This window comes from Cetorhinus maximus, chromosome 11 (genome assembly GCF_964194155.1).
Source record: "Cetorhinus maximus chromosome 11, sCetMax3.hap1.1, whole genome shotgun sequence".
In the NCBI taxonomy this organism is placed as follows: domain Eukaryota; kingdom Metazoa; phylum Chordata; class Chondrichthyes; order Lamniformes; family Cetorhinidae; genus Cetorhinus; species Cetorhinus maximus.
The window spans coordinates 24,091,515-24,119,224 of NC_135889.1; the positions used below are offsets into that span (position 1 = coordinate 24,091,515).

The 27,710-nt window shown below is 43.3% G+C and overlaps 1 protein-coding gene across 2 annotated transcripts in view; it reads left to right on the top strand.

Annotated features, from left to right (window-relative positions):
• lss (lanosterol synthase (2,3-oxidosqualene-lanosterol cyclase)) overlaps positions 1 to 27,710 on the top strand; it is a 144,137-nt gene that overhangs the window by 98,070 nt on the left and 18,357 nt on the right. For both annotated transcript variants that reach the window (XM_078551676.1, XM_078551677.1), the window contains exons 15-19: positions 4,070 to 4,219; positions 9,119 to 9,215; positions 13,637 to 13,742; positions 13,893 to 13,958; positions 26,240 to 26,320. In XM_078551676.1, the coding sequence (XP_078407802.1) occupies positions 4,070 to 4,219; positions 9,119 to 9,215; positions 13,637 to 13,742; positions 13,893 to 13,958; positions 26,240 to 26,320 (500 nt within the window). The remainder of the gene's footprint in view (positions 1 to 4,069; positions 4,220 to 9,118; positions 9,216 to 13,636; positions 13,743 to 13,892; positions 13,959 to 26,239; positions 26,321 to 27,710) is intronic.

Here is a 27,710-nt window from a genome sequence, read left to right on the forward strand (position 1 = left end):
AAAGTGCCCAATCTGCCTCAGATTACCCTGGAAGGACAAGGTATCTCAAAAATTTGAGCAGCAGGTGAAGCTAGCTGTTTCACACTTCTTCTATGCAGTAACAGCATGAGTGTTTTTTGCCACTAACAGGATGCTGCCGTCCAGCCAAAAAGATGTTCTGCCTGTCACACAAATGAGTAATGTGGTATATGATATTCAGTGCCAGTGTGATGCTAGGTATGTAGGCCATACATCCCAAAGACAGGCGGATCATAGCAAACAGCATGTCCCAGCTGCTGTTCGTAACAGGCAAGGTACATACCGTACCCAACCAGCCCGTGCTTGCAAAACTCAAAACACAGTGTCCAACATTAGATGTGATTCCGTGATTGGACAGCATTTGCTGAATAACCCTCAGTGTGCTAAGAATTACACTGACAACCAATTTAGGATTGTCAGTCAGGCTCACAGTTTGGAGTATTTGCATGCACTGGAAGCTACATATATTCTTTGCAGACAGAAAGAACATGTACACACATTGCACCTGTTTCAGCTAAACAAAATCAGTGACAGCCATTCGCTGGCTCATTCCCCAGGGCAACGTCTTGACCAGTCAGAGTCAAGCTGCCTGGTTTAAATTTCAAACAATGCTTGGCAGTTAACTGTCAGTCACCATCAACTGGTGCATTCTCCATGGCAACACAGCAACCAATTCAGAGTCCACTTGCCAATCAATCAGCACTCTCTTCTCATACAGTATAAATTGTTGTTTACCCCTTATATTGATATTCTTGCGAAGTGACCTGATGAGTGCAAGACAAAAAGCTTCGCCATGTCTCTTTTCTCATTAATATGGAAGCTGTATCATTGGAGCGGTTCACCTGAGCTGTGGTGGGACCAGTGTTCTGGCGAGTCATATAACTGGGGCTGTAGAGGGGGCTTTAAACTAAATAGTGGGGTGGGTTTACACCAGGGGAGATTTGGAAAGTTAAGGAGGAAGGACAAGGCAATGGTGCAGAGTAGCAAAATGGGTAATGCTAACCAGAGTGTGACAGGAAGGGACAGAACGTATAAACAACGGGGCACCAGCAAATATGGTCAGAGTAGGGAAAACGGCTTTAAGCTAACAAAGGAGTGGAGGAGAATTCGGGTGAAGAGAAATTTAGAAATCCAAAGATAAAAGTTGAGGCAATAAAAAAGTATATTAGTGTGGGTAAAGAGAAGCTGAGTGAGATAGGAAGGGACAAAGTGTTTATTGGTAATAGTACATTAGAGAGTAAAGTCCTTGCAGGGAATAGTAGGAAAAAATAAAATTGAAGTCACCTTATTTGAATGCGTGGAGCATCCAGAATAGTGACACAAACAGGAATAAATGGTTTAGATCAAATCCCCATTGCAGAGACAGAGTTGCAAGGTGACCCGGGGTACACAATATTTGAAGCAGGCAGTACTGAAAAGGAGGAACATTGATAATAAAGGATGACATAAGGACATTAGTGAGAAAGGATCTTGGCTCAAAATCAGGAAGTAGAATCAATATGGGTGGAGATTAGGCATAGCAAGGATCAGAAAACCCAGGTAGGAGTAGTTTATAGGCCCCCTAACTGTAATTATACTTTTGGACAGCGCATTAAGCAAGAAATGATTGGAGTTTGTAACAAAGGCAATGCAATAGGTGTGGGGGATTTTAATCTTCATATCGACAGGACCAATCATATTGGCAAAGCTGACCTGGAAGATGAGATTGTAGAATACTTCTGTGATGTTTCCTGGAGCAATGGGTTGTGGAACCAACTAGGGATAAAGCTATTTTACATCTAATATTGTGCAGTAAGGTAGGGTTAATTAGTAATGTATAGTAAAAGAATCACTGAGAGATAGTGATAATATAATTGAATTCCATGCTAAGTTTAAAAACAACATACTCCAATCGCAAACAGGAACCTTGAACCTATTGCATAGCTATGAGGAGAGAGCTAGCTAGTTGATTGGGTACATAGACTAAAAGGTATGGCGGTAAATAAGTGGGAAACATTTAAAGAAATTATTCAAAATGTTCAACAAAAGATATTCCAGTGAAAAACAAAAACTCAGTGGAAAAGATCCACCCCTGGCTTGTTAAGGATAGTATTATATTAAGAGACTGAAAATGTTGCAAATAATAGTAGTAAGTCTGAGGATTGGGAGAGTTGTAGAAACCAGTGAAAGGCTGCCAAAAAGTTAATGAAGAAGGGAAAAATACGATATGAGAATAAGCTGTCCAGGTATGTAAAACAGATTGTTAGAGCATTTATAAGTATATAAACAGGAAGAAAGTAGCTAAAGTAAACATTGGTCCCTTAGAAGCAGAGAACTGGCAAAATTATCATGGGGAAATGAGGACTTGGCAGGTACATTAAATAAATATTTCGTCTTCACCATCAGAAGAAATAAGTTACATCCCAGAATTAGAAGGTAACCTGAAGGCTAAAAAGAGTGAGGGAATTGATATAAGCAGAGAAAAAATATTGGAGAAACTGGAGGGACTAGAAGTGAACAAATCCCTAGGACCTGGTGGCCTACTTCCTATTGTCCTAAAAGAGGTCGCTACAGAGATAGTGCATGCTCTGGCTTTTGGATTTTCCAAAATTCCCTAGATTCGGGAACAGTCCCAACATATTGGAAGTTAGCAAATGTAACACCGCTATTCAAGAAAGAGGGGAGAGAAAAAACTGACCTACAGGCCTGTTAGGAAAGTGCTGGGATCTATTATTAAGGAAGTCTTAACAATGCACTTAGAAAAGCATGGTATGCTTAGAACAAGTCAACATGGTTTTATAAAAGGGAAATCCTGTTTCAAAAATTTGAGTATTGTAGTATGCTTGAAATTCCAAAAAGGCATTCAATAAGGTGCCACACAAAAGGTTAATATACAAGATAAGGGAGCATGGAGTTGGCTGTGTTATATTAGCAAGGAAAGAGGATTAGTTAACAGAGAAGAAGCAGAGAGAAGAGATAAATGGGCATTTTCAAGTTGGCAGGTTGTGCTTAGTAGAGTGCCACAAGGATCAGTGCCTCAGCTATTTACAGTCTATATTAATGACTGATGAAGAGGCAGAGAGTAATGTATCTAAGTTTGCTGACAATACAAAGCTAGGTGGGAATGCTAGCTGTGACAGGGACACAAAGAAGCTGCAAAGAGATATAGACAGGTTAAGTGAGCAGGCAACAAGATGTAAATGGAGTATAATGTGGAGAACTGTGGGGTTATTCAGTTTCCTTATAATAGAAAAACAATATTTTTTAAAAGTTATGAAACTTGTAAATGTTGGTGCTCATTGAGACTTGGGTGTACTCAGACAATGAACACAAAAAGCTAGCATGCAGGTACAGCAAGCATGAGGCTTATTGAAATCATACAGATATGATAATTGACCCATTTGCTGATGGTTTCGATGACAAATTGTTGGGCAGTTGCTAAGATTGCTCAGGAACAGAGTAGCTAAGCACTTGGACAGGTATCGGATGATCAAGGAGTGTTAGCACAGATTTGTGAAGGGCCTGACTAATCTAGTTCAAGGTCATTATTCTGGATAGGGGAGTTTATGTAGATCAAAAACAGAATTACCTGGAAAAACTCAGCAGGTCTGGCAGCATCGGCGGAGAAGAAATCAGTTAACGTTTCTTAAAAATTAGAAATCAGTTAACTGATTTCTTCCCTGCCGATGCTGCCAGACCTGCTGAGTTTTTCCAGGTAATTCTGTTTTTGTTTTGGATTTCCAGCATCCGCAGTAGCTTTTAGCTTTTTGAGTTTATGTAGATGTTGTCTATATAGACTTTCAGAAGGCATTTCACAAGAGATTATTAGCAAAACAAGGGTAAACATTGTGACATAGGTTGGTAATTGGTTGAGAGGTATGTGACAAACTAGGGATAGAAAATTTTGTCTGATTGGTAGGATGTGACAAGCGATGTAATACTCCTGCTCCTAGGATCACTCCAATGGGTTTCCTTCTGTAGCAGTTCAGCTGTCAGATTGCTTCCCCTCCCCATCCCCCATCCAACACAGAGTCAATGCTCGTTGTAACTTTGCTGGTGCTTTGTGTTGCAGGGTGGTTTCTCATTTAGCACTCGTGACTGTGGCTGGATTGTAGCAGATTGTACGGCAGAAGGCTTGAAGTCTATAATGCTGTTGCAAGAGAAGTGTCCCTTCATAACAGAGCACATCTCTGAGGAGCGACTGTTTGATGCTGTCAATGTGGTAAGCAGGGTTAACAAGTGTGTACAACTCATTCCTCCCACACCTCCACCCACTGACAAATATAAGTGGGTGAGGAATTATACCTGGAGCAAGAGGACTTATTGCACGTGGAGCAGTGGGCGTCACTAGTGAATGTGGGGGGCATGAGGAGCTGAGCAGGGATTGTCAGCTCTATAGCCAGTAGAGACCCAACCAGCCAGGACCATTACTGTACATGAAACAGAAGCATTTGTCATGTCCCTGTATATTCTAGACTTCAAGCTAACTTTTATATTTTAAAACTGACCACAAAAGTCTGCAAAAAGATAGCTGCCTGAGGATCACATGACTTCTTTTGTGGATTGAAACCCTCTCAAGGGAACAACTGGGACATTCCAGATTGATGTTGACTCAGTGCCCTTTCCTGAAACAATTCAAAAGGGTGTTATCAAATTGAATGCATCCTTCAAATATAAAGACACTGGTGGTCTCAAACTGTCAAGGTGTGAAATTCACAAACAGGCATATAATTGCCTGAACCACCCACCTTGTATGGAAAAGGTCACATGATGAGACAGCCATGTTTTCTGTCAGCTTTTAAATCAGACAGAATTCCATCAGAAAGTCATCAAACAAGTTGCAATTCATCCAAGCAGCCAAGGTGATTGAATGTGGGAGATCCTGAAGATACCCTCCAACCTGAGATAACCGGAGAACCAACCACCTCCAAAAAACTAGCAGTATACTGGCTGTGATACTACACTAACAAACCAGCGGCGTAGTGACTATCATACTTCACTATCAAACTAGCAGTGTAGTGACTGTGAGACTACACAATCAAACCAGCAGTGTAGTGTTTGTGATACTACACCATCAAACTAGCAGTGTAGTGACTGTGATACTGCACTAACAAACTAACAGTGTAATGACTGTGATACTACACTATCAAACTAGCAGTGTAATGACTGTCATACTACACTAACAAACTAGCAGTTGGGATTTCAGTGTAGTGAGTTATGAACTGAGTTCAATAAATTGGGTCAGAAAGAAATGACAAATGACAGAAATGACTGTCAGATATGGAAAAAAATGCAGCTGGTTGACCAATGCCCACTGAGGAAGTAAATGTGGGACTGGAGTAGGTTCTGACACACTGTTAGTGCTCTCTTAAGATCATCTACTGTGGCTGCCAGTCATTTAAACAAAATAAGTTGCAACCGGCATGAAGGCATATCGTCACAGGATTGCAGCAGTTCAAGGAGACGCATCACCCCTAAGGCAACTAAGGGGAGGGGGTGTAGTAAGTGCAGTATTGTCCTCGACTCAAGAGCAAAACAAAATGCACAGTCTATCATTGTTAACGAGTTGTACAGAGCAAATTTCATAGTATTAATTTGGCTTTTTTCTTTTCCTTAACATCCAAATAGTGTACACATATATTCAAATATATTATATATATATATTATATATATATATATATATATACACATTTAGATTTTGTTTGATTTCTGGAAAATCGGGGACAATTGCACCTTCCGTAATGCAATATGGTGCAGATAATAGAAATCTGAAATTTTAAAAAATGAAATTTCTGGAAATTTTCAGGTTTGGCAGCATTTTTGGAGAGCAAAAGAAAGTTAATGTTTGAATTCAAAGACCTTTTATCAGAGTTGGAAAAAAGTTAGAGATGTGATGGGTTTAAAGCAAGTACAGAGGAAAGGGGTTGCGGAGGAAGGGAAGGGAGGAAAGAACAAAAAGAAGTTTGGAGGGATAAAAGTTTAATGGTGTAAGGTAAAGGGGAATCATAATGGGACAAGTGAAAAAATAAGAGGTTTAAATGGCAATTGCAAAATTATTACCAACAACTTCTGGTAGAAAAAATGGTTATGTTCTAATTTGTTGAACTCGCCAAGGTTGCGATGATCCAACCAAAAGACGACGTGCTGTTTCTTGAGCTTCCATTGAGTTTTATTAAAACCGTGTTGGAGGCCAAGGACAGAGGGATCAGTGGGAGTGAGGCGGAGAAATTAAAATGGTAGGCAATCGCAAGCTCAGGGTCTGCAGACAACAGAGGTGTTTTGCCAAGTGATCACCCAGTGTGCATTTGGTTTCCCCAATGTAGAGGCAATTGTATGGCGTGGCAATATACCACATCTAAACAAGTACAAGTACTTTCACCTAGAAGGAGTGTTTTGGCCCTGGACGGTGGGAGGGAGGAGGTCAAGGGGCAGGTGTTGCACCTCCTGAACTTGTAGGGTAGGTGCCGTGGGAAGGGGAGTAGGTAATGGAGGTCATTGAAGAGTGGATCTGACCCCGAACAATCAGGCCTCAGCATGGCACAACAATGAGTAGTAGTTCTTCTGCTGCTTTCGCCTCCTCATCCACTTCTTTGACTAAGCGTGTTCCCTCTTCAGTGGACCCCTTCACCTGTCTTCAAAATTCTCATTCCACATGGACCCCTCCCTCTGGCCTTTTACCATCTGTAGATCCTTTCATTGGGAACTGCTGGTGTTGCATTGGCTGTCTCAATTTATCTACTCTGCTCACTCAGCCTAACCTACCTCCCTCTGAACTTGCAGAATTCCATTCACTCATGTCCAACCGTAACATTAACATTAAACCTGTTGGCAAGAATGATGCAGTTATTTGGTGAGATGGAATGCCAACTCTGACACATTCTCTTACCTCCCCCTGGACTATGACCATGCTACTAAAAGTCAAACCATAATTTTCCAGTCAGCCACTGACTTCATCTTTTTTGGAGATCTTCCTCCATGGCCTCCGACCTCTTAGATCCTCAACCCCACACAGCCCACTTCTACCTCATTTCCAAGGTCCACAAACAGGACTGCCTGGTAAACTCTTCATTTCAGCTTGTTCTTACCTCACAGACTGATTTCTTCCTATCTTGACTCTACTTTTTCTTGCCTTGTCCAGTCACTTCTCACCAACATCTGCAACTCTTCTGATGCCCTGCATCACTTTAACAGTTTCCAGTTTCCTGACCCAAGCCGACTCTGATACCTCTACTTTCATCCCTTAGACGCAGGCCCCATCGACCACACTTTGCTGGCTGAACTTGCACTTGATTGACCAACTTGTCCTTTGACTCCACTCACTTCCACCAAATAAAAGGTGTTGCTTTGGAAATCTGCATGGGTCCTAACTGTGCCTGCCTTTTCATGGGATATATGGAACATTCTTTTTTTTCAGTCCTACTCGGGTCCACTCCCTCACCTCTTGTTCCATAGCATTGAAGACTGCATTGGTATCATTTCCTGCTCTTGCCCAAACTGAAAGATTTCATGAACCTTGCTCCAATTTCCATTCTTGCCGTGCCATTACATGGTTCATCTCTGAATAATCCCTTGACTTGCTCAACTTCTCTGTCTCCATTTCTGGAAATAGGGTATTGCCCGCTGACTCCCACAGCTATCATGATTACACTCCTTCCCACTCCACTTCCTGTATGACTTTATTCCATTCTCAGTTTCTCTGTCTCCTTCACATCTGTTCTGATGATGCCACCTTCCATACCAGTGTTTCTAATATGACTTTCTTTTTCCTCAACTAATGATTCCCTCCACCGTAGTTGTCAGGGCACTTGACCGTGTCCGTTCCATTCCCCACACTGGAAGACCTTATCCCTCCTCTGTCTCCCAGAATCATAAGGTTCCCTTTGTCTTTTCCTTAATCTCTCTAGCCTCCACACTTAACATATCACCCTTCTTCGTTTCCACCACCTCCAGCACGATGCCACCACCCAACATCTTTCCCTCACCTCTCCTTTCAGCCTTCCTTTCCTCCGTGACACCATGGTCTATTCTTTGATCACCCTCTTCCCTTCCCATGGTAACTTTCCACGAAAGGGCAGGATATGCAACACCTGATATTTCAACTCTTCTCTGACCACCATCCAAGGCTAAGCAATCCCTTCAAGGTGAGGCAACAATTTACTTGAAATGAAAGCATAAAATGCTTGAAATTCTCAGGTCAGGCAGCATCTATGGAGAGAGAAACAGGGTTAATGTTCAGATCAATGACCTTTCACCAGAGCATCGTCATCAACTTGTAATTTTAACTCTGTTTCTCTCTCCACAGGTGCTGCCCGATCTGCTAAATATTTCCAAAATGTTGAGGTTTTATTGCACCTAATCTAATTCGTGCCGCACAAGTATCAGGCAATGACCATCTCCAACAAGAGAGAATCTAATCATTGCCCCTTGACATTCAATGGCATCACCATCACTGTATCCCCCACTGTCAACATCCTGGCGGTTACCATTGACCAGAAACTGAACTGGGCTAGCCATATAAATACTGTGGCTACAAGAGCAGAGTAACTCACCTCCTGACTCCCCAAAGCCAGCCCACCATCTGCAAGGCACAAGTCAGGAGTGTGATGGAATACTCTTCCCTTGCTTGGATGAGTGCAGCTCCAACAACATTCAAGAAGCTTGACACCATCCAGGACAAAGCAGCCAGCATGATTGGCACCACATCCACAAATATTCACTCCCTCCTCCACTGACGAACAGTGGCAGCAGTGTGTACCATCTACAAGATACACTGCAGAAACCCACCAAGGCTCCTTAGACAGCTCCAAACCTACGACCACTAACATCTAGAAGGGCAGCAGACACACAGGAACACCACCGCCTGGAATTCCCTCCAAGCCACTCACCATTCTGACTTGGAAATATATTGACTTTCCTGCACCATCGCTCTGTCAAAATACTGGAAGTCCCTCCCTTAGAGCACTGTGGGTGTACCTACACCACAGGGACTGCAGCAGTTCAAGAAGGCAGCTCACCACCACCTTCTCAAGGGCAATTAGGGATGGGCAATAAATTCTGGCCCAGCCAGCGATGCCCACATCCCGTAAATGAATTTTTAAAAATCCCTCTTTTCTCATTACAGCTGCTTAGTATGAGAAACCCTGATGGTGGATTTGCCACGTACGAGACAAAGCGCGGGGGACGACTGCTGGAGCTTCTGAACCCATCAGAGGTTTTTGGTAAATTCCTTCAATGTATATAACCAAAAAATTTGCTTTGATAGAAATAAATCTTAATAAATTCTCAAGCAGGTCAGTTCCTCATACAGTAAGTGTAGATACTGATCAGTAGAACACTGACGGTGTGAAATAGAATTTGAGATTTTATCTTAAAAACCGCCATTTGAAGAATAGTTACAACCCCCATTTGATTCTGTTTGTGTCTTTTATCTCCTTGAAGCTGAATTGATGTGTGAGGTCTCAGCATTAAATTGTTTAAGACTGAAATTCAAAGACCAGGTGTTGCTCTATACAATCTACCTATCTAAGCAAGAAGGGCTTGCACTACATTTAGAATATGAAGGGAGAAGTTCAATTTGATCCAGTTATAAGCCATTGAGTCACACTGCTTTCCGTTGTCTAGACCATGTACACAGTGGACTCGGCCAGTAACCCTACCTTGCTTGCTGGATACTCTAGGTATGCCAATCAAGGACCAACTTTAAATAGACAATCAGTATTTTGCAGACAAGTGTTTAGGAAAGGAATAGATATGTAATCTGCCAGACTCCATATGGCCCCTCCTTTTTTATGTGGAATTATTGGTAAGATTTTTGTTATCATGACTCCCATCCTTTCCCTCCTGTCTCCCTACATGTACCAGTCTATCTGCATTTGCTCCTTAGAGCTTCAGATGACTCCTGCATGGACTCTGAAATTGAGCATGTGACCAAAAACAGAAATACCTGGAAAAACTCAACAGGTCTCTCCAGGTATTTCTGTTTTTGTTTTGGATTTCCAGCATCCACAGTTTTTTGTTTTTATCTCTATTGAGCATGTGACCGTCTACTCAAGTGATTTGTCTGCACCTGGGCTTTAATATATCTTCGATTTCTAAGTGTGTCATTGTGGGGCCCAGTGTCCTACGTTCTCTCAGCCCCATTTGAAGTAGTCCCTCCTATAAGTACACCTCATAGAAGCAGATTAAGAAGGGGCCACTTAGCTCATCCACCCAGATACAGTTTATGGTTATGTTACACTTTGGAAGGAGTAATTTGACAAGGAAGTATTCAATGAACAGCATGACACTAGGAAGTTCCGAGGAACAAAGGGACCTTGGCATGTGTGTCCATAGATCTCTGAAGGCGGAGGAGCATGTTAGTGGGGTGGTGAAAAAGGCATATGGGACACTTGCCTTTATCAATTGAGGCATAGATTACAGAAGTAGGGTCATGTTGGAGTTGTATAGAACCTTGGTGAGGCCACAGCTGGAGTACTGTGTGCAGTTCTGGTCGCCACATTATAGGAAGGATGTGATTGCACTGGAGGGGGTGCAGAGGAGATTCACCAGGATGTTGCCTGGGATGAAACATTTAAGTTATGAAGAGAGGTTGGATAGACTTGGGTTGTTTTCGTTGGAGCAGAGAAGACTGAGGGGCGACCTGATCAAGGTGTACAAGATTATGAGGGGCATGGACAGAGTGGATAGGGAGCAGCTGTTCCCCTTAGTTGAAGAGTCAGTCACGAGGGGACATAAGTTCAAGGTGAGGGGCAGGAGGTTTAGGGAGGATGTGAGGAAAAACTTTTTTACCCAGAGGGTGGTGATGGTCTGGAATGCGCTGCCTGGGGGAGTGGTGGAGGCAGGTTGCCTTACATCCTTTAAAAAGTACCTGGATGAACAGTTGGAACGTCATAACATTCAAGGCTATGGGCCAAGTGCTGGTAAATGGGATTAGGTAGGTAGGTCAGGTGTTTCTCACGCAGACTCGATGGGCCGAAGGGCCTCTTCTGCACTGTGTGATTCTGTGAATAGCCCAAATCTTCTATGGAGTAGCAATCACCGTCAGATTGTCACTTCGTTCCTATTTACTTACCCTACATCGGAGCTCCATATTTCTCACCCTGAACTTCTGACACGGGCCTCCTGAGAAATGTGCAGCGTACCGGTTCTGGAGTCCTTCACTCGTGCGTACGATTGTCGGGGGAAGCCAAGCCATGCCCCCTTTTTGCAGCACTAGTTGCCGTATTCTGGTGAGTTTAATTGCTCGATCGGGAGGCTTAATAAGGGAGTGGGGCGGGGTGGTTGTCGGGGTGGGAAGTCGAGGATTGTTGGGGGGGATAGTTGGCGGGTTGTCGGGGGGTTGTGGGGGTGATAGATGGGGGGTGGTTTATTGGGGGGGTAGTCGGGGGGTTGTTGGGGGAATGGTGGGGTAGATGGGGGGTTGTGGGGGGGGTAGTTGGGGGTTGCAGGGGGGAGTAGTCGGGGGGTTGCAGTGGGGAGTAGTCGGGGGGTTGCAGGGGGAGTAGTCGGGGGGTTGCAGAGGGGAGTAGTCGGGGGGTTGCAGAGGGGAGTAGTCGGGGGGTTGCAGGGGGGAGTAGTCGGGTGTTGCAGGGGGTAGTAGTCGGGTGTTGCAGGGGGTAGTAGTCGGGTGTTGCAGGGGGGAGTAGTCGGGTGTTGCAGGGGGGAGTAGTCGGGTGTTGCGGGGGGAGTAGTCGGGTGTTGCAGCGGGGAGTAGTCGGGTGTTGCAGGGGGGAGTAGTCGGGTGTTGCAGGGGGGAGTAGTCGGGTGTTGCAGGGGGGAGTAGTCGGGGTGTTGCAGGGGTGATAGTCGGGCGGTGGGGGACGGTGTCAGTTCCTTAATCACCTGGGAATTAGAACTGGTTTTAATCCTTCTAACTTTTCTTGGCTAACTATTCTGCAAAGTAAGTTGGAACCATCTGAAGTCTCCTACTTTAAGTCAGAGTTTTGGAGGGTTCCAGACAATGGTAATTGCCCAACGGAAATTGGAACTTTCCGGGCAATTCCCGTGTAGTCCGTGCGTGGGGACTTCTGAGGAGACGCTAATGCATATTCCAGGGTACCCCTAGGGTATAACCATCCGGAAAACAGAAGACCTGTGTTACTGGACACCTCGCCCTTGTACTTATCCTTCCTCCTCTGTAATTGCCAGCATGACAGACCCTCAAAATTGAATTATACCTGCATTTCATTCAACTTATTCCTTACACAACATACTTTTATATGAAAAATGCTTATCCTAACATCCTTCTGTTCTAATGTTTTACTCTCATGTTTCTTATTTCTCTCTCCTGGTTTAATTACTTTACGTATTTTTGTTTTCCCTTTACCTTAGTGCCTCAAGCACAATTTCTAACTGTTATTCCACTCTCTTCCCTTTTGTTTTTGAACTACTAATTATATTACCTTTTCCACCGAGCCATTCACCAAACTTGCAAATTTAAAGTCCTTGTGACCGCCCTATTTATCCTTTCTGCTAGGACCCTGGTCCCAGCCCGGTTCAGGTGGAGCTTCTCCCAATGATACAGTGCCTTCCTGTCTCAGTACTGGTGCTAGTGTTCATGAAATGGAATATCTCTTTCTCACAGCACTCCTTCAGCCACATGTTCACCCCTAACCTGCGAGTCAGTAGGCATTGATTGATGGCCTATCTTCAGAAATGGAGATAATGACGTTGAGGATAGGAAGGGAAGAGAAGGAGGCAGATTATACAAAGGCAAGGGATGGATATAAATTGGAAGCAAAGTGAAATTTTCCATTGCGGGGTGAGAGCAGGAAGCTGTGCTGATACAGTCATCAATGTTGGGGAAAAGTTTAAGGGAGGGGTAACAACTAGGACTGAAACAATCTTCCTCATTCACAGCCTGCCAAAAGTTGTTAGTATGATAAACTTCTCATTATGGGGTCTAATTATATTTTGAATCACCTCAATGCTGTTGCTGGAATAGTGTTGGTGTTTTTTTTCCCAAATGTGTGTTGCTACATTGAATAAAAGATCTTCCTGATGACAATTTGAAATTTGCTTTTAACTAATATCCAATAATATTTTCTTGTCCTACTTTCTTGCATTAATTTAATCATCTGGGTTTAGGGCAGCCATGACTCGGTTGGAAGCACTCTCCTCTGAGTCAGAAAGCTGTGGGTTCAAGTCCCACTCCGAGACTTCAGCGCAAACATCAAGGCTGCAGCGTTGAAGGAGTGCTGCACTGTCAGAGATGGTGTTTCTCAGATGGATGTAAAATATCTGATGGCACTGTTTTGAAGAAGAGCAGGGAGTTCTTCCCAGTGTCCTGGAAAAATTTTTATTCTCAAACCAACATCACAAAACAGATTATCTGGTCATTGTTGCATTGCTGTTTGTGGGAGCTTGCTATGTGGAAATTGACTACCATGTATTCGACATTACAACACTAACTGAGCTTTTAAAGTACATCATTGGCTGTAATGTGCTTTGTGACATCCTGCGGCCATGACAGGTACTGTATAAATGCCAGTCTTTTTTTATATAACTTATCTAAGACCATTTTCAATATTGTATCTGTAATGTTTTTCCCCTTATGTTAAACAAGCTGATGCTGCTGCCTGAATAGTGAGCGCCTGCAAACTATCTCCAGTATTAAACATGTTTCTATTCTCATCTGCAGGTGATATAATGATTGATTACACATATGTTGAGTGCACATCTGCAGTAATGCAAGCACTACAACATTTCCAAGAAAAATTTCCACACCACAGAGCAAGAGAGATCAGGTGAGTATTATACATGCTAACAAATCATTGGACAAGCCTAGTTTGGACCACCTCATCAGGTCCACTATTGATATAAACTGTTCAGAATTTCTAAATAGCTGTACCTCAAACTGCCATTAACTCTCTAACAGATTAATTTTGTCCTCTCAGAGATACATTGGAAAAGGGACTTGAGTACTGTCGAACGATGCAAAACTCAAATGGGTCATGGGAAGGGTAAGTAAATTGTGTGTTGCAAATGTCAAATGAACTTCGACATAAACAGCATGAAGTTGGCAATACAATGAAGCCTCAGTCCCTGTATGCAGGTTTCTCCACCCACCACCTTTAAGACAGGGGCACCAAAATAGTTTTAATAGAGCTTACCACTCTAAGTATTTTCAGTATGAGAGAACATAACATAGGAACACAAGAAATATGAACAGGAGTTGGCCATTTGACCTCTTGAATCTGCTCCGCCATGCAACAAAATCATGGTTGACCTGACTCTGGCCTGTTACGGACAGGAGGGAGATTAATTTAAACAATCCTGATTTCTCCTCTCACTACTCCTCTGTAAACAGAAAAGTGTTTTTGGTTTCTGATTTCCCCCTTCAGTTTGAAGTGATTCAATCCTCTATTAATAACTGTACAGCAAACTCAAGATAAGGTCAAATAAGAGGGTCAGTTTATTTTACACACACAAAAATGTGGGAAAGAGATATCACAAAGTCCACCCCCTTTTGCATTCATACAGTAAAAGAGGGATAAGGAGAAAAAAGGGGATAAAGGGCAAGACAATGATAAAAATAAAAGTTATGGTTTCACGTGAGTCCAGAGTAAAAAATCAAAAGTCCAATGGCGTATTCCTTCAGAGAGTAGCAAGCTGACTGTTGCAGGGTGATCCATCTTTACAAAAGTGAGGATTTCCACAATGGGAGAAGACACGTAGAGATGAATTAGTCTTGAAGGCACAGATACAGAAGTTCCAATAGTTCACAGTGTAGTTGAAGGCTAAGCAATTTACCTGGACCAAGCTCTTTTTGCTGCTACCTGTTAGATGGTAAAATGGTAGACTGCCTGGGTTCAGTTCCACATGGCAATATTACATGTTCTAGAAGCTTGGGGAAGGTCAAGTGACATATCTTCCACCACTTCTCCTGGGTGTTGGACAAAGGATGTATTTAACCTTGTCTGAAATCTTGAAGTGTTTAATGGAGGAGTCGGGGTCCCTTTTGTCCTTGCAGACTCCATTGGACAGTTCTGCCTTGGAGATGTAAAGAATATCGGTGCGTTGCCTTGGAATTTGATTTTCTGCAGTCACAGGGGCATTAGCACCTCTTTAAAGATGACAAGGTCCCTGCTGGTTTCTGAAGGTTAGAAATTCCTCTGGAATGAGTCATGGCTAATCAGGGTTAAGCCTTGGCCCATTTTAAAAATAAAATAATTTTATAAAGGAGCCAAGTTGACTTAGATATATTTATATTTTCCTTCCTTTCTTCTGGCCAGGATAGGCCTTAACTCCACCCTTCTGTCTGCCGCCCCAATAACCCTTGACTCCCTTGTAGATCAAAAATCTGTCTAATGCAGTTTTGAATATATTCAATGTCCCAATTTCCACTGCCCTCTGGGATAGAGAATTCCAATGATCAAAAACTGTCTTTGAGAACATAAGAAATAGGAACAGGAGTAGGCTGTTTGGTCCCTTGAGCCTGTTCTGCCATTCAATAAGATCGTGGTGGATTTGGAAAGTTAAAGAGTAAAGACAAGGCAATAATGCAGAATAGCGTTGTGGGTAATGCTAACCAGAGTGCGACAGGAAGGGACAGAGTGTAAAAATTTATGAGTGCAACAGCAAATAGGATCAGAGTAGAGAAAAATGGTAAAAAGACAGAATTAAGTGTTCTTTGAATGCTCACAACATTCGTAACAAGATGATAATTGATAGCACAAATAGTAATAAATGGGTATGATATGATTGCCGTTGAAGAGACATGGTTGCAATGTAACCACAGCTGGGGCCTGAATATTCAAGGGTATTTGACATTTCGGAAGGACAGGATGAAAGGAAAAGGAGGTGGGGTAGCTCTGTTAATCAAGGGTGAGATCAGTAAGTAGTGGGAAATTATCTTGGTTTGGGGGTCAAAACGTAGAATCAATTTGGATAGAGATAAGAAATAGCAACAGGAAAAAGTCATGACAGGAGTGGTTTATAGGCCACCCCTGACAGTAGCTACACTGTAAAACAAAGTATAAATCAAAAATATATATTTTTAAAATTCTTTCAAGGGATGTGGGCTTTGCTGGCAGCGCCAACATTTGTTGCCCAACCTTAATTGCCCTTGAACTGAGTGGCTTGCTAGGCCATTTCAGAAGGCAGTTAAGAGTCAGCCACATTAATGTGCGTCTGGAGCCAGACAGGGTATGGATGGCAGATTCCCTCCCCTAAAGAGGAACTGTAACTATAACGGGACCATGACAACTATCATCGATTGTTGTAAAAACCCATCTGGTTCACTAATATCCTTTAGGGAAGGAAATCTGCCATCTTTATGCGGTCTGACTTCAAACCCACAGCAATGTGGCTGACTTTTAACTGCCATCTGAAATGGCCTAGCAAGCCGTTCAGTTTAAGGGCAATCAGGGATGGGCAACAAATGCTGGCCCTGCCAGCAATGTCCACATCCATGAAAAAATTTTTTAAAAGTAGGGGGGGCTTGTAAGAAAGGTATTGCAATAATCATGGGAGATTTTAATCCTCATATAGATTAGGCAAATCAAATTGGCAAAGGTAGACTGGAGGATGAGCACATATAGTGCATCTGGTATAATTTCTTAGAACAAAATCTGAAACCACCCAGGGAACAGGTTTTTATTCATTTACAGGATGTGGGCGTCACTAGTTAGGCCAATATTTATTGCCCATCCCTAATTGCCCTTGAGAAGGTGGTGGTGAGCTGCCTTCTTGAACCACTGCAGTCCCTGTGATGTAGGTGCACCCATAGTGCTGCTAGGGAAGGAGTTCCAGGATTTTGACCCAGCGACAGTGCAGGAAAGGCGATATATTTCCAAGTCAGGATGGTGATTGGCTTGGATGGGAGCTTCCAGGTGGTGGTGTTACCATGTGTCTGCAGCCCTTGTCCATCTTGGTGGTAGTGATCATGGTTTTGCAAGGGTGCTGCCTAAGGAGCCTTGGTGAATTTCTGCAGTGCATCTTATGGATGGTACACAAAGCTGCCACTGTTCATCAGTGGTGGAGGAAATGAATGTTTGTGGTTGGGGTGCCACTCAAATGGGCTGCTATGTCCCGGATGGTGTCAAGCTTCTTGAGCGTTGTGGAGCTGCACTCATCCGGGCAAGTAGAGAGTATTCCATCATACTCCAGAATTGTGCCTTGTAAATGGTGGACAAGCCTCGGGGAGTTAGGAGGAAACCTCAGGGAGTCAGGAGGTGAGTTATTCACTGCAGGATTCCTAGCCTCTGACCTGCTCTTGTAGCCACAGTATTTATATGGCTAGTCCAGTTCAATTTTTGGTCAATGGTAACCCCCAAGATGTTTATAGCGGGGGATTCAGCAATGGTAATCCCATCGAATGTCAAGGGGCAATGATTAGATTCTCTCTTGTTGGAGATGGTCATTGCCTGGCATTTGTGTGGCGCGAATGTTACTTGCCACTTGTCAGCCCAAACCTGGATATTGTCCAGGTCTTGCTGCTTTTGGGCATGGACTACTTCAGTATCTGAGAAGTCGCAAATAGCGCTGAACCTTGCGAACACCCCCCACTTCTGACCTTATGAAAGAAGGAAGGTCATTGATGAAGCAGCTGAAGATGGTTGGGCCTAGGCCACTATCCTGAAGAACTCCTGTGGTGATGTCCTGAAGAGAGATGACTGACCTCCTACAACCAAAACCACCTTCCTTTGTACTAAGTATGACTCCAACCAATGGAGAGTTTTCCGCATGATTCCCATTGACTCCAGTTTTGCTAGGGCTCTATGATGCCACACACTGTCAAATGTGGCTTTGATGTCGCTCTAACCTCACCTCTGGAGCTCAGCTCTTTTGTCCATGTTTGAACCAAGGCTGTAATGAGGTCAGAAGTTGGGTGATCCTGGCAGAACCCAAACTGAGCATCAGTGAGCAGGTTATTGCTAAGCAAGTGCCGCTTGATAGTACTGTTGATGACCCCTTCCATCACTTTATTGATGATCAAGAGTAGACTGATGGGGCGGTAATTAGCAGAGTTGGATTTGTCCTCCTCTTTGTGTACAGGACATATCTGGGTAATTTTCTACATTGCCGGGTGGATGCCAGTGTTGTAGCTGTACTGGAACAGCTTGGCTAGGGGCACGGCAAGCTCTGGAGCACAAGTCTTCAATGATACTGCTGGAATATTGTCAGGGCCGATGCAGTGCCTTCAACCACTTCTCGATATCATGTGGAGTGAATTGAATCAGCTGAAGACTGTCATCTGTGATGCTGGGGGCCTCCGGAGGAGGCCAAGATGGATAATCCACTTGGCACTTCTGGCTGAAGATTGTTGTGAATGCTTCAGCCTTATCTTTTGCATTGATGTGCAAACCTGGTAATGTGTAATCAATCAGGATTAACAAATGACTACATAGTAAAGGATCTTCTGGGTTAAAGTGATCATAACATGGTAGCATTTCACCTTTGGTTTGAGGGTGAGAAGTTTGGGTCTGAAACTAGTGTCTTAAATAAAGTCAATTACAAGGGTATGAAGACAGAGCTTGCTAAAGTGGACTGGGAAAATACATTAAAAGGTAAGACATTTAAGATGATATCTCAGAAATATATTCCACTGAGAAAGATGCACAATCCATAGCTAATGAAGTAAGTTAAGGATTGTATCAAATTGAAAGAAAAGATGTACAATGCTGCAAAGATTAGTGGTAGGTCAGAAGATTGGGAAAATTATAGAAACTAGCAAAGGATGACTAAAGATAATAATAAAGAGGGAAAAGTTTGAGTATGAGAGAAAGTAGCAAAAAAGATAAAAACAGACAGCAATAACTTCTACAAATATATAAAAAGGAAAAAAGTAGCTAAAGTAAGCGCTGGTCCCCAAGAGGGTGAGACTAGGGAATTAATAATGGGAAACAAGGAAATGGAAGAGAACTTAAACAAGTATTTTGTGTCTGCCTTCACAGTAGAAGACACGGAAGCATTCCAAGAATAGTAGAAAATCAGAAGGCAAAAGCGATGGAGGAACTTGAAACAATCACGATCACTAGAGAAGAAGTACTAGGAAAACTAAAGGCTGACAAGTCCCCTGGACCTGATGGCCTGTACCCTAGAGTTTAAAAGGTAGTGATTGCAGAGATAATGGATGCAATGGTTGTAATCTTCCAAACTTCCCTGGATTTGGAAAAGGTCTCAGCAGATTGGAAAACCACAAATGTAACACCTCTGTTCAACAAAGGAGGGAGACAGAAAGCAGAAAATGTAGGCCAGTTAGCCTAACATCTGAATCCATTATTAAGGAGGTAATAGCAGGGCATTTAGAAAATCATAATAAACAGTCGCTTGGTAGTACAGAACTTGAATATTGCTGAAAAGAGAGGCATGTTGCCAAATCTTCTTTTCTTGCACTCATCAGGACAAACACAAGAATGCCAAATTTCAAACAATCACCATAATTTTTACTACAGAAGAAAAGGGTGCTGATTGGTTGTCAAGTCAACTCTGGTCGAGATGTTGCCATGGAGAAAGCAATGTGGAACTATAGCCTCCCCAAGCTCCTGGGAAATCCATAAAAGGCACAAGAGTTGAACATATTCCTAATTTGATGCTAACTGTAAACTTGGAAATACACCTCTCCATTTCATTCAAAAGTCATTAATATACATGAAGGCTCCATATACATTTGGCCCCAGCAAAAATCCTTGGGGAGCATCAATCGGAGACTATTCCACTTATCATTGCTCCCTCACCTACCTCCCAATGAATTAGCAACACATGCAACATATTACTGCAATTTCACGTCATTTTTGCTGTCTTGTGACCAGTGGGATTACTGCTTGGTAGGGATTGAAGATGATTGTCACTATCTGCTCTTGCTACTAGTATGTAATCCTTTTAAATACAATAACAGAAAACATACAGCACAGCTATAGAACATTTGGCTGAAACAATCCATTTTGATGCTAATGCTTCACTCAAGCTTCTTTCCATCCTTTCTCATCTGACTCTTATCAGCATAACCCCCTATTCCCTTCTTCCTCCTATGCTTGCCTAGCTTCCCCTTAAATGTATCGACAAAATTCGGTTCACTCGCTGCCTGTGATAGCGTGTTCCATATTCCCACCATTCCCTGGTCTAAGAAATTTCATTTGAATGTGATTGACTCTTAACTTCCCTCTGAAATTACCTAGCAATCCATGTAGTTGTATCATTACAGAAAAGTTGAATAAGGATGAAACTGGACAGACCATCCGACATCTAACTAGGTACCAGATGTGACAAATGCACACACTGCCCAGTCAACTCTTAAAAAGTTCTCCTCACTAACACCTGGGGACTTGTGCCAAAATTGGGAGAGCTGCCCCACAGATGATATAGTCATACTCATCGAATACCTTACAGACAATGCCCCAGAGATCTCCATCACCATCCCTGGGTATGTCCTGTCTATCGTCAGTGGGGCAGCACAGTGGTATACTGTCAAGAGGAGTTTCCCTGGGAGTCCTCAACTTGACTCTGAACCCCATGAAGTCTTATGACATCACATCAAACATAGGCAAGGAAACCTCCTATTGATTATCATCTACTGTCCTCCCTCAACTGATAAATCAGTTTTCCTCCACTTGGAAGAAGCATTGAGAGTAGCAATGGCACAGAGTGTGCTCCAGGTTGGGGACTTCAGTGACTGTCACCAAGAATGGTGCAATAGCACCATTACTGGCCAAGTCCTGAAGGACATATCTGCCAGGCTGCCTGCCAGACTTGGGAGAACCAACAAGAGGGAAAAACCTACTTGACCCTAGCCCTCACCAGTCTACCTGTAACAGATGCCATAACAGTATCGGTAGGATGAAAGCAAAGAACTGCAGATGCTGGAAATCCAAAACAAAAACAAAAATACCTGGAAAAACTCAGCAGGTCTGGCAGCATCGGTGGAGAGGAGCACAGTTGATGTTTCGAGTCCGCATGACTCTTCAACAGAACTAATTAAAAATAGAGAAGGGGTGAAATATAAGCTGGTTTAAGGGAGTGGGGGGAGGTTGGGACAAGAAGAGCTAGGTAGAGGGCCAGTGATAGGTGGAGATAACCAAAAGATGTCACAGACAAAAGGACAAAGAGTTGTTGAAGGTGGTGATATTATCTAAAGGAATGTGCTAATTAAGGGTAGAAAGCAGGACAAGCAAGGTACAGATAGCCCGGGTGGGGTGGGGTGAAGGAATCGAAAAGGGCTAAAAGGTAGAGATAAAACAATGGATGGAAATACATTTAAAAATAATGGAAATAGGTGGGAAAAGAAAAATCTTTATAAATTATTGGAAAAAACAAAAAGGAGGGGGAGAATCGGAAAGGGGGTGGGGATGGAGGAGAGAGTTTATGATCTAAAGTTGTTGAACTCAATATTCAGTCTGGAAGGCTGTAAAGTGCCTAGTCGGAAGATGAGGTGCTGTTCCTCCAGTTTGCGTTGAGCTTCACTGGAACAATGCAGCAAGCCAAGGATGGACATGTGGGCATGAGGACAGGGTGGAGTGTTGAAATGGCAAGCGACAGGGAGGTCTGGGTAATGCTTGCGGACAGACCGAAGTTGTTCTGCAAAGCGGTCAACCAGTCTGCGTTTGGTCTCTCCAATGTAGAGGAAACTGCATTGGGAGCAACGAATGCAGTAGACTAAGTTGAACTAAATTGGTAGGATGTACGCAGGTTCCCCATGCAGCCTTGTGCGGATGAAGTCCCATCTTCACATTGAGGATTCCATCCATTGTGTTGCAAGGCACTACCACCATGCTAAATGGAATAGATTCAGACAGATATAGCACCTCAAAACTGGCCATCTATGAGATGCTATGGATCATCAGCAGCAGAATTATATTCAACCTCAATCTGTAATCTCATTGTCCGGCATATCCCTCACTTTACCATGTCAAGCCAGGGGATCAACCCTGGTTCAATGAGGAATGCAGAAAAGCATGCCAAGAGCAGCACCAGACATACCTAAAAATGAGGTTTGAATCTGGTTGAAGCTACACAGGACACACACTCGCTAAACAGCGGAAGAAGCATGCTATAGACAGAGCTAAGCAACCCCACAACCAATGGATCAGTTCAAAACTCTGCAGTCCTGCCACACCAAGTCATGAAGAGTGGTGGGTAAACAATTAACAGGAGTGGGAGGTTTCACAAACATCCCCATCCTCAAAGTTGAGGGAGCCCAGCACAGCAGTGCAAAGAAAACAAGGCCAAAGCATTTGCAAGCATCTTCAGCCAGAAGTGCCAAGTGAATAATCCAAGGCGACATTCTCCTGAGGACCGAGCATCACAGATGCTAGTTCAGCAATTCGATTCACTGCATGTGATATGAAGAACAACTGAAGGCACTTGATGCGGTAAAGTCTATGGGCCTTGACAACATTTTCGATGTAGTATTGAAGACTTGTGCTCCAGAATTAGCCTACCCCCGGTATAGTATAGTTCCAGTATAGCTACAACACTGTCATCTACCTGACAATGTGGAAAATTGCCCAGGTATTTTCTATTCACAAAAAGCAAGACAAATCCAATTTAACTAATTACTGCTCCATCAGTCTACTTTCGATCATCGGCAAAATGTTGGAAGGCGTCATCAACAGTACTATCAAACTCATACTTAGTAATAACCTGCCCACGGAAATTCAGTTTGGTTCTACCAGGACCACTTAGCTCCTGACCTCTTACATCGCAACATGAACAAAAGAGCTGAACTCGAGATGAGGTGATAGCTACTGCTCTTTACATTAAGGCAGCATTTAACTGAGTGCGTCTTCAAGGAGCCCCAGCAAAATTGAAGTCATTGGGAATCAAAGAAAACTCCCCACTTGTTGCAGTCATACCTAGCACAAGGAAGGTGTTTGTGGTTGTGGGAGACCAGTCATCTCAGCCCTAAGTTCCTCAGGGTAGTGTCTGAGACCCAAACTGTTCAGCTGCTTTATCAATGAGCTTCCCTTCAGTACAAGGTCAGAAGTGGGGATGCCCACTGATGATTGCAAAGTGTTCAGTACTATTCGCAACCCTTACCCACATGCAGCAAGTCCTGGACAAATTTCAGGCTTGGGCTGTAAGTCGCAAGTGCATTTGCGCCACACAAGTGCCAGGCAATGACCATATCCAACAAGAGAGAATTGAACCATCTCCCCTCGGTGTTCAACAGTATTACCATTGCTGAATCCCACACCATCAACTTCTTGTGGGTTACTATTGACCAGAAACTTGACTGGACCAGCCACATAAATACTGTGACTAGGAACGCAGGTCAGAGACTGAGAGTTCGGCTGCAAGTAACTTGCCTCTTGACTCCCAAAGTCTGTCCATCATCTACAAAGCACACATCGGGAGTATGATGAAACATACTCCGCTTTCCTGAATGACTGCAACTCCAACAACACTCATAAGCTCAACACTATCCATAACGAAATAGCCCACCTGATTGGCACCCCACCCATCACCTAAACATTCAATCCCTCTACCACCAATGCATAGCGGCAACAGTGTGTGCCATCTACAAAACACAAAACACACTTCAGCAAATTGTGAAGCCTCCTTCAGCAGCACCTTCCAAACTTGCTACCTCTAGCACCGAGCACAAGGGCAGCAGACATGGGAGCACCACCACCTGGAAGTTTCCCTCCAAACCACACACCATCCTTTACTTGGAACTGTATCGCTGTTTCTTCTGTCATGGACGCATTAAAAGGCGTTTCCTCAAAGTTGCCCATGTGTGCGTGTGTGTATTTTATTACCTGTGGAGTGAGAAATTCAATTTATATAACCCAGCACCAAAGCCTTTTTACCTAAAAAAGCAAAAGTTAGTTTATTTCACTCTATTGCTCTTGAAGTTACTTAAGAAAAGATAAAATTACTAACACATACACAAAGTTTAGTTATAAATGAAGATAAAACGATACTTGTAAACGTAAATCAAGATGGTCCATATTTGGTGCAGGCTGGATATGTTTTGAAGTCGAGGTATTGTCTGAAGTGTAGGTCTTGAAGTTGTAAAGTTGTCTCTGCAGTTGTGATGGCTTCCACTGTCGAATTTCTGGAGGTTGCTTTAACAGGTGAGCTTAGTAGGTAGAATCAGAGTTTATAGGGCAGAGAGATGGTTCCTTCTAGTTCTGCAGGCATGGCACTTTTAGCTGCCTAGTTACTTTACAGCAGACCAGTTTTTAGAGGCCTTTCTCTATCTCTCCCTGGGTTGAAGCTTTTTCAAGATGGTTCTCAGTGGATCTGCCACGTTCTGCCTTTTGCAATGCTTTTTGTAGGTAAGCTAAGATGGCTGCTGTTATCATGTGATCTTACAAAATGCCAAGTCATCTCCCAAATAAGGCATCAACACTTCAAATGACACTTCTCCCATCTGTGGATTTTAGCTTTTATCCTGGCCAAGGCACAATTTACATTCTTACAATGAGACGTCAACAAAATTTTGTTATCCCCTGGACGAGACCATAATGAACCATAATTTAATTTAATTTAGTATTGTCTTTTGTCCTCTCGGAAGAGGAGACCCAGTCTGAAATCCACAATTCTGTCTGGTAGCTTGGAGGCATTTTGAAACAGTCTTTAAACTCAGTCCAATGTTTTCTTTTAAATGTGAGCTTCAGAGAAGTTTTTCTAAAATTTGTGATGTTTTCACTGTACACTACAACACTTCACTGTTGTGTTCCAAGGAGAACAGCTCCAGCTTCTCTGATATATACATATAACTGATATTCCTCATCTCTGGAAGCATTTTCATAAACCTTTTCTGCCCCCTTACCAGAGACCTCTTATCCTTCCTAAAGTGTGGTTCCAGAACTGCGCTCGATACTCCAGTTGAAGGATGAACCAGTGTTTTATAAAGGTTCTTTTTCCATTCATTCACAGGATGTGGGCTTCACTGGCTGGGCTAGCATTTATTACCCATCCCTAGTTGCCCTTGAGAAGGTGGTGGTGAGCTGCCTTCTTGAACCGCTGAAGTCCATGTGGTGTAGGTACACCCACAGTGTTGTTAGGGAGGGAGTTCCAGGATTTTGACCCAGCGACAGTGAAGGAATGACAATATATTTCCAAGTCAGGATGGTGAGTGACTTGGAGGGGAACCTCCACATGGTGGTGTTCCTATCTATCTGCTGCCCTTGCCCTTCTAGACGATAATGGTCATGGGTTTGGAAGGTGCTGTAGAAGGAGCCTTGGTGAATTCCTGCAGAGCATCTCGTAGATGGTAGACACTGCTGCTACCATGCATTGGTGATGGAGGGAGTGAATGTTTGTGGATTTGGTGCCAATCAAGCAGGCTGTTTTGTCCTGGACGGTGTCAAGCTTCTTGAGTGTTGCGGGAGCTGCACTCATCCAGGCAAGTGGGGAGTATCCTGTCACACTCCTGACTTGTGCCGGCAGATTGTGAACAGGCTTTGGGGAGTCAGGAGGTGAGTTACTCGTCACGTTATTCCTAACCTCTGACCTGCTCTTGTAGCCACTATGACTAGTCCAGTTCAGTTTCTGGTCAGTGGTAACCCCAGGATATTGATAGTGATATATTTAACACAGATGGATACATTTTTGAGTGAGGGAAGGTGGAGCTGAGGCAAAAAAAAAAATCAGCCATGATCTTAGTGATGGAGCAGGCTTGAAGGGCCGAATGTTCTACTCCTCCTGTTTTTTATGCAGTTTTTCTGATGTGACATTAAACTGAGATCCTTCAGAGGCAGATATAAAAACCTCGAGGCACTATTTAAAGAAGAGCAGGAGAATTCACCTTGTGTTGTGACCAATATATTTATTTCAAACAAGGTCACTTCAAGAGACAAAAGGTCACCTTATCATTTCTGTTATTGTTCACAAGATATCTGAAATAATTCTGACCTCTTGAGCATCCCCAATTTTAATTGCTCCAGCATTGGTGGCCGTGCCTTCAGCCAGCTGCAGAGACACTCAGCTCTCGGATTCCTTCCTGAAACCTCTCCACCTCTCTTTCCTCATTTAAGACGTTCCTTAAGATGTACCTCTTTGACAATGCTTTTGGCCATCTGCTCTAATCTCATTTTGTGTGGTTCTGTGCCCAAATTCTGCTTCATAATGCTCCTGTGAAATACCTTGGGACATTTTATTATGTTCAAGGATCTATATGAATACAAGTTGCTGTTGTTGGTCTAACCTTGCTGTGCCTAAATTGACTGCTGCAGCTCCTTACATTACAGCAATGACTGCATTTCAATAAATATTTAATTGGTGGTAAAGTGCTTTGGGATTCTGAGGTTATTAAAGATTCTGTATAAATACAGGTTGTACATTTTTTTCACAGGAGCTGGGGTGTGTGTTTCACCTATGGAACCTGGTTTGGCCTGGAGGCTTTTGCCTGCATGGGGCACACATATCAGAAAGGGTGAGTGAACGCCGTCCCTAAGTTACTATGTGCAGAATCCTCTGAAGTTTAATATAAGGCTGGTATTCATAGAGAATCATAAGTTATAAGGCTGAAAACGAAGGTAACTAATTCCAGACACATGACTTTCAAAAGAGTTAGGCAAAATGGAAAAGAAGGGGTTAGTTCAATAAAGAATAGGATAAAAACAGTGGAGAGAAAGGAGAAAGAAAAGCAAAATACTGTGGATGTTGGTAATCTGAAATAAAATAGAAAATTCTGGAAATACTCAGCCGGTTTGGCAGCATCTGTGGAGAGAGAAACAGAGTCAATCTTTCGAGTCAAATATGACCCTTCTTCAGAATTGAAAGACTGTAGAACTGTGATGCGTTTTATACCAAAAGGCGGGAGGGGAAGGAAGAAATAAAAGGAAGGTCTTGGGATAGGGTAAAGGACTGTAGAGATTGAATGACAAATGTATCATGGAACAGAAGGCAAAGGGAGCTCTGTTGTAATTGTGAGGTTTATAAGAATAATATACTTTGGGACTGTGTTTTCAAATTTAGGATAAATGAAGGGGATCACATACCCTGTTCTGCAATCTGCCTGACAGTAAGCCTGAATGGTTTTATTGGAGGGCTTAGATTTTCTTTATATTTGTTTACGGGATATGGGCGTCACTGGCTAGACCAGCATTTATTGCCCATCCCTAATTGCCCTTGAGCAGGTGATGGTGAGCTGCCTTCTTGAACTGCTGCAGTCCATGTGGTGTAGGTACACCCACAGTGCTGTTAGGGAGAGTGTTCCAGGAATTTGACCCAGCAACACTGAAGGAACAGCTATATATTTCCATGTCAGGGTAGCAAGTGGCGTGGAGGGGAGCTTGCAGATGGTGGTGTTCCAATGTGTCCATTCTTCTAGATAGCAGAAGTCGTGTGTTTGGAAGGTGCTGTCTAAGGAGCTTTGGTGTGTTCCTGCAGTGCATCTTGTAGATAAAACAGACTGCTGCCACTGTGCGTTGGTGGTGGGGGGAGTAGATATTTGTGGATGGGATGCAAATCAAGCGGACTGCTTTGTCCTGGATGGTGTTGAGCTTCTTGAGTGTGCTGGAATGGCACTCGTCCAAGCAAGCTTGCATCACAGTCCTGACTTGTGCCCTGTAGTTGGTGGACGGGTTTTCAGGCTTTGGGGAGTCAGGAGATTAGCTATTTGCTGCAGGATTCCTAGCCTCTGACCTCTTGTAGCCACAGTATATGGCTAGTCCAGTTCAGTTGCTGGTCAGTGGTAACCCCCCCCAGGAGGTTGATAGTGGGGGGTTCAGCAATGGTTAGATTGTCTCTTGTTGGAGATGATCATTGCCCAGCACTTGTGTGGTGCGAATGTTACTTGCCACTTGTCAGCCCAAGGTTAG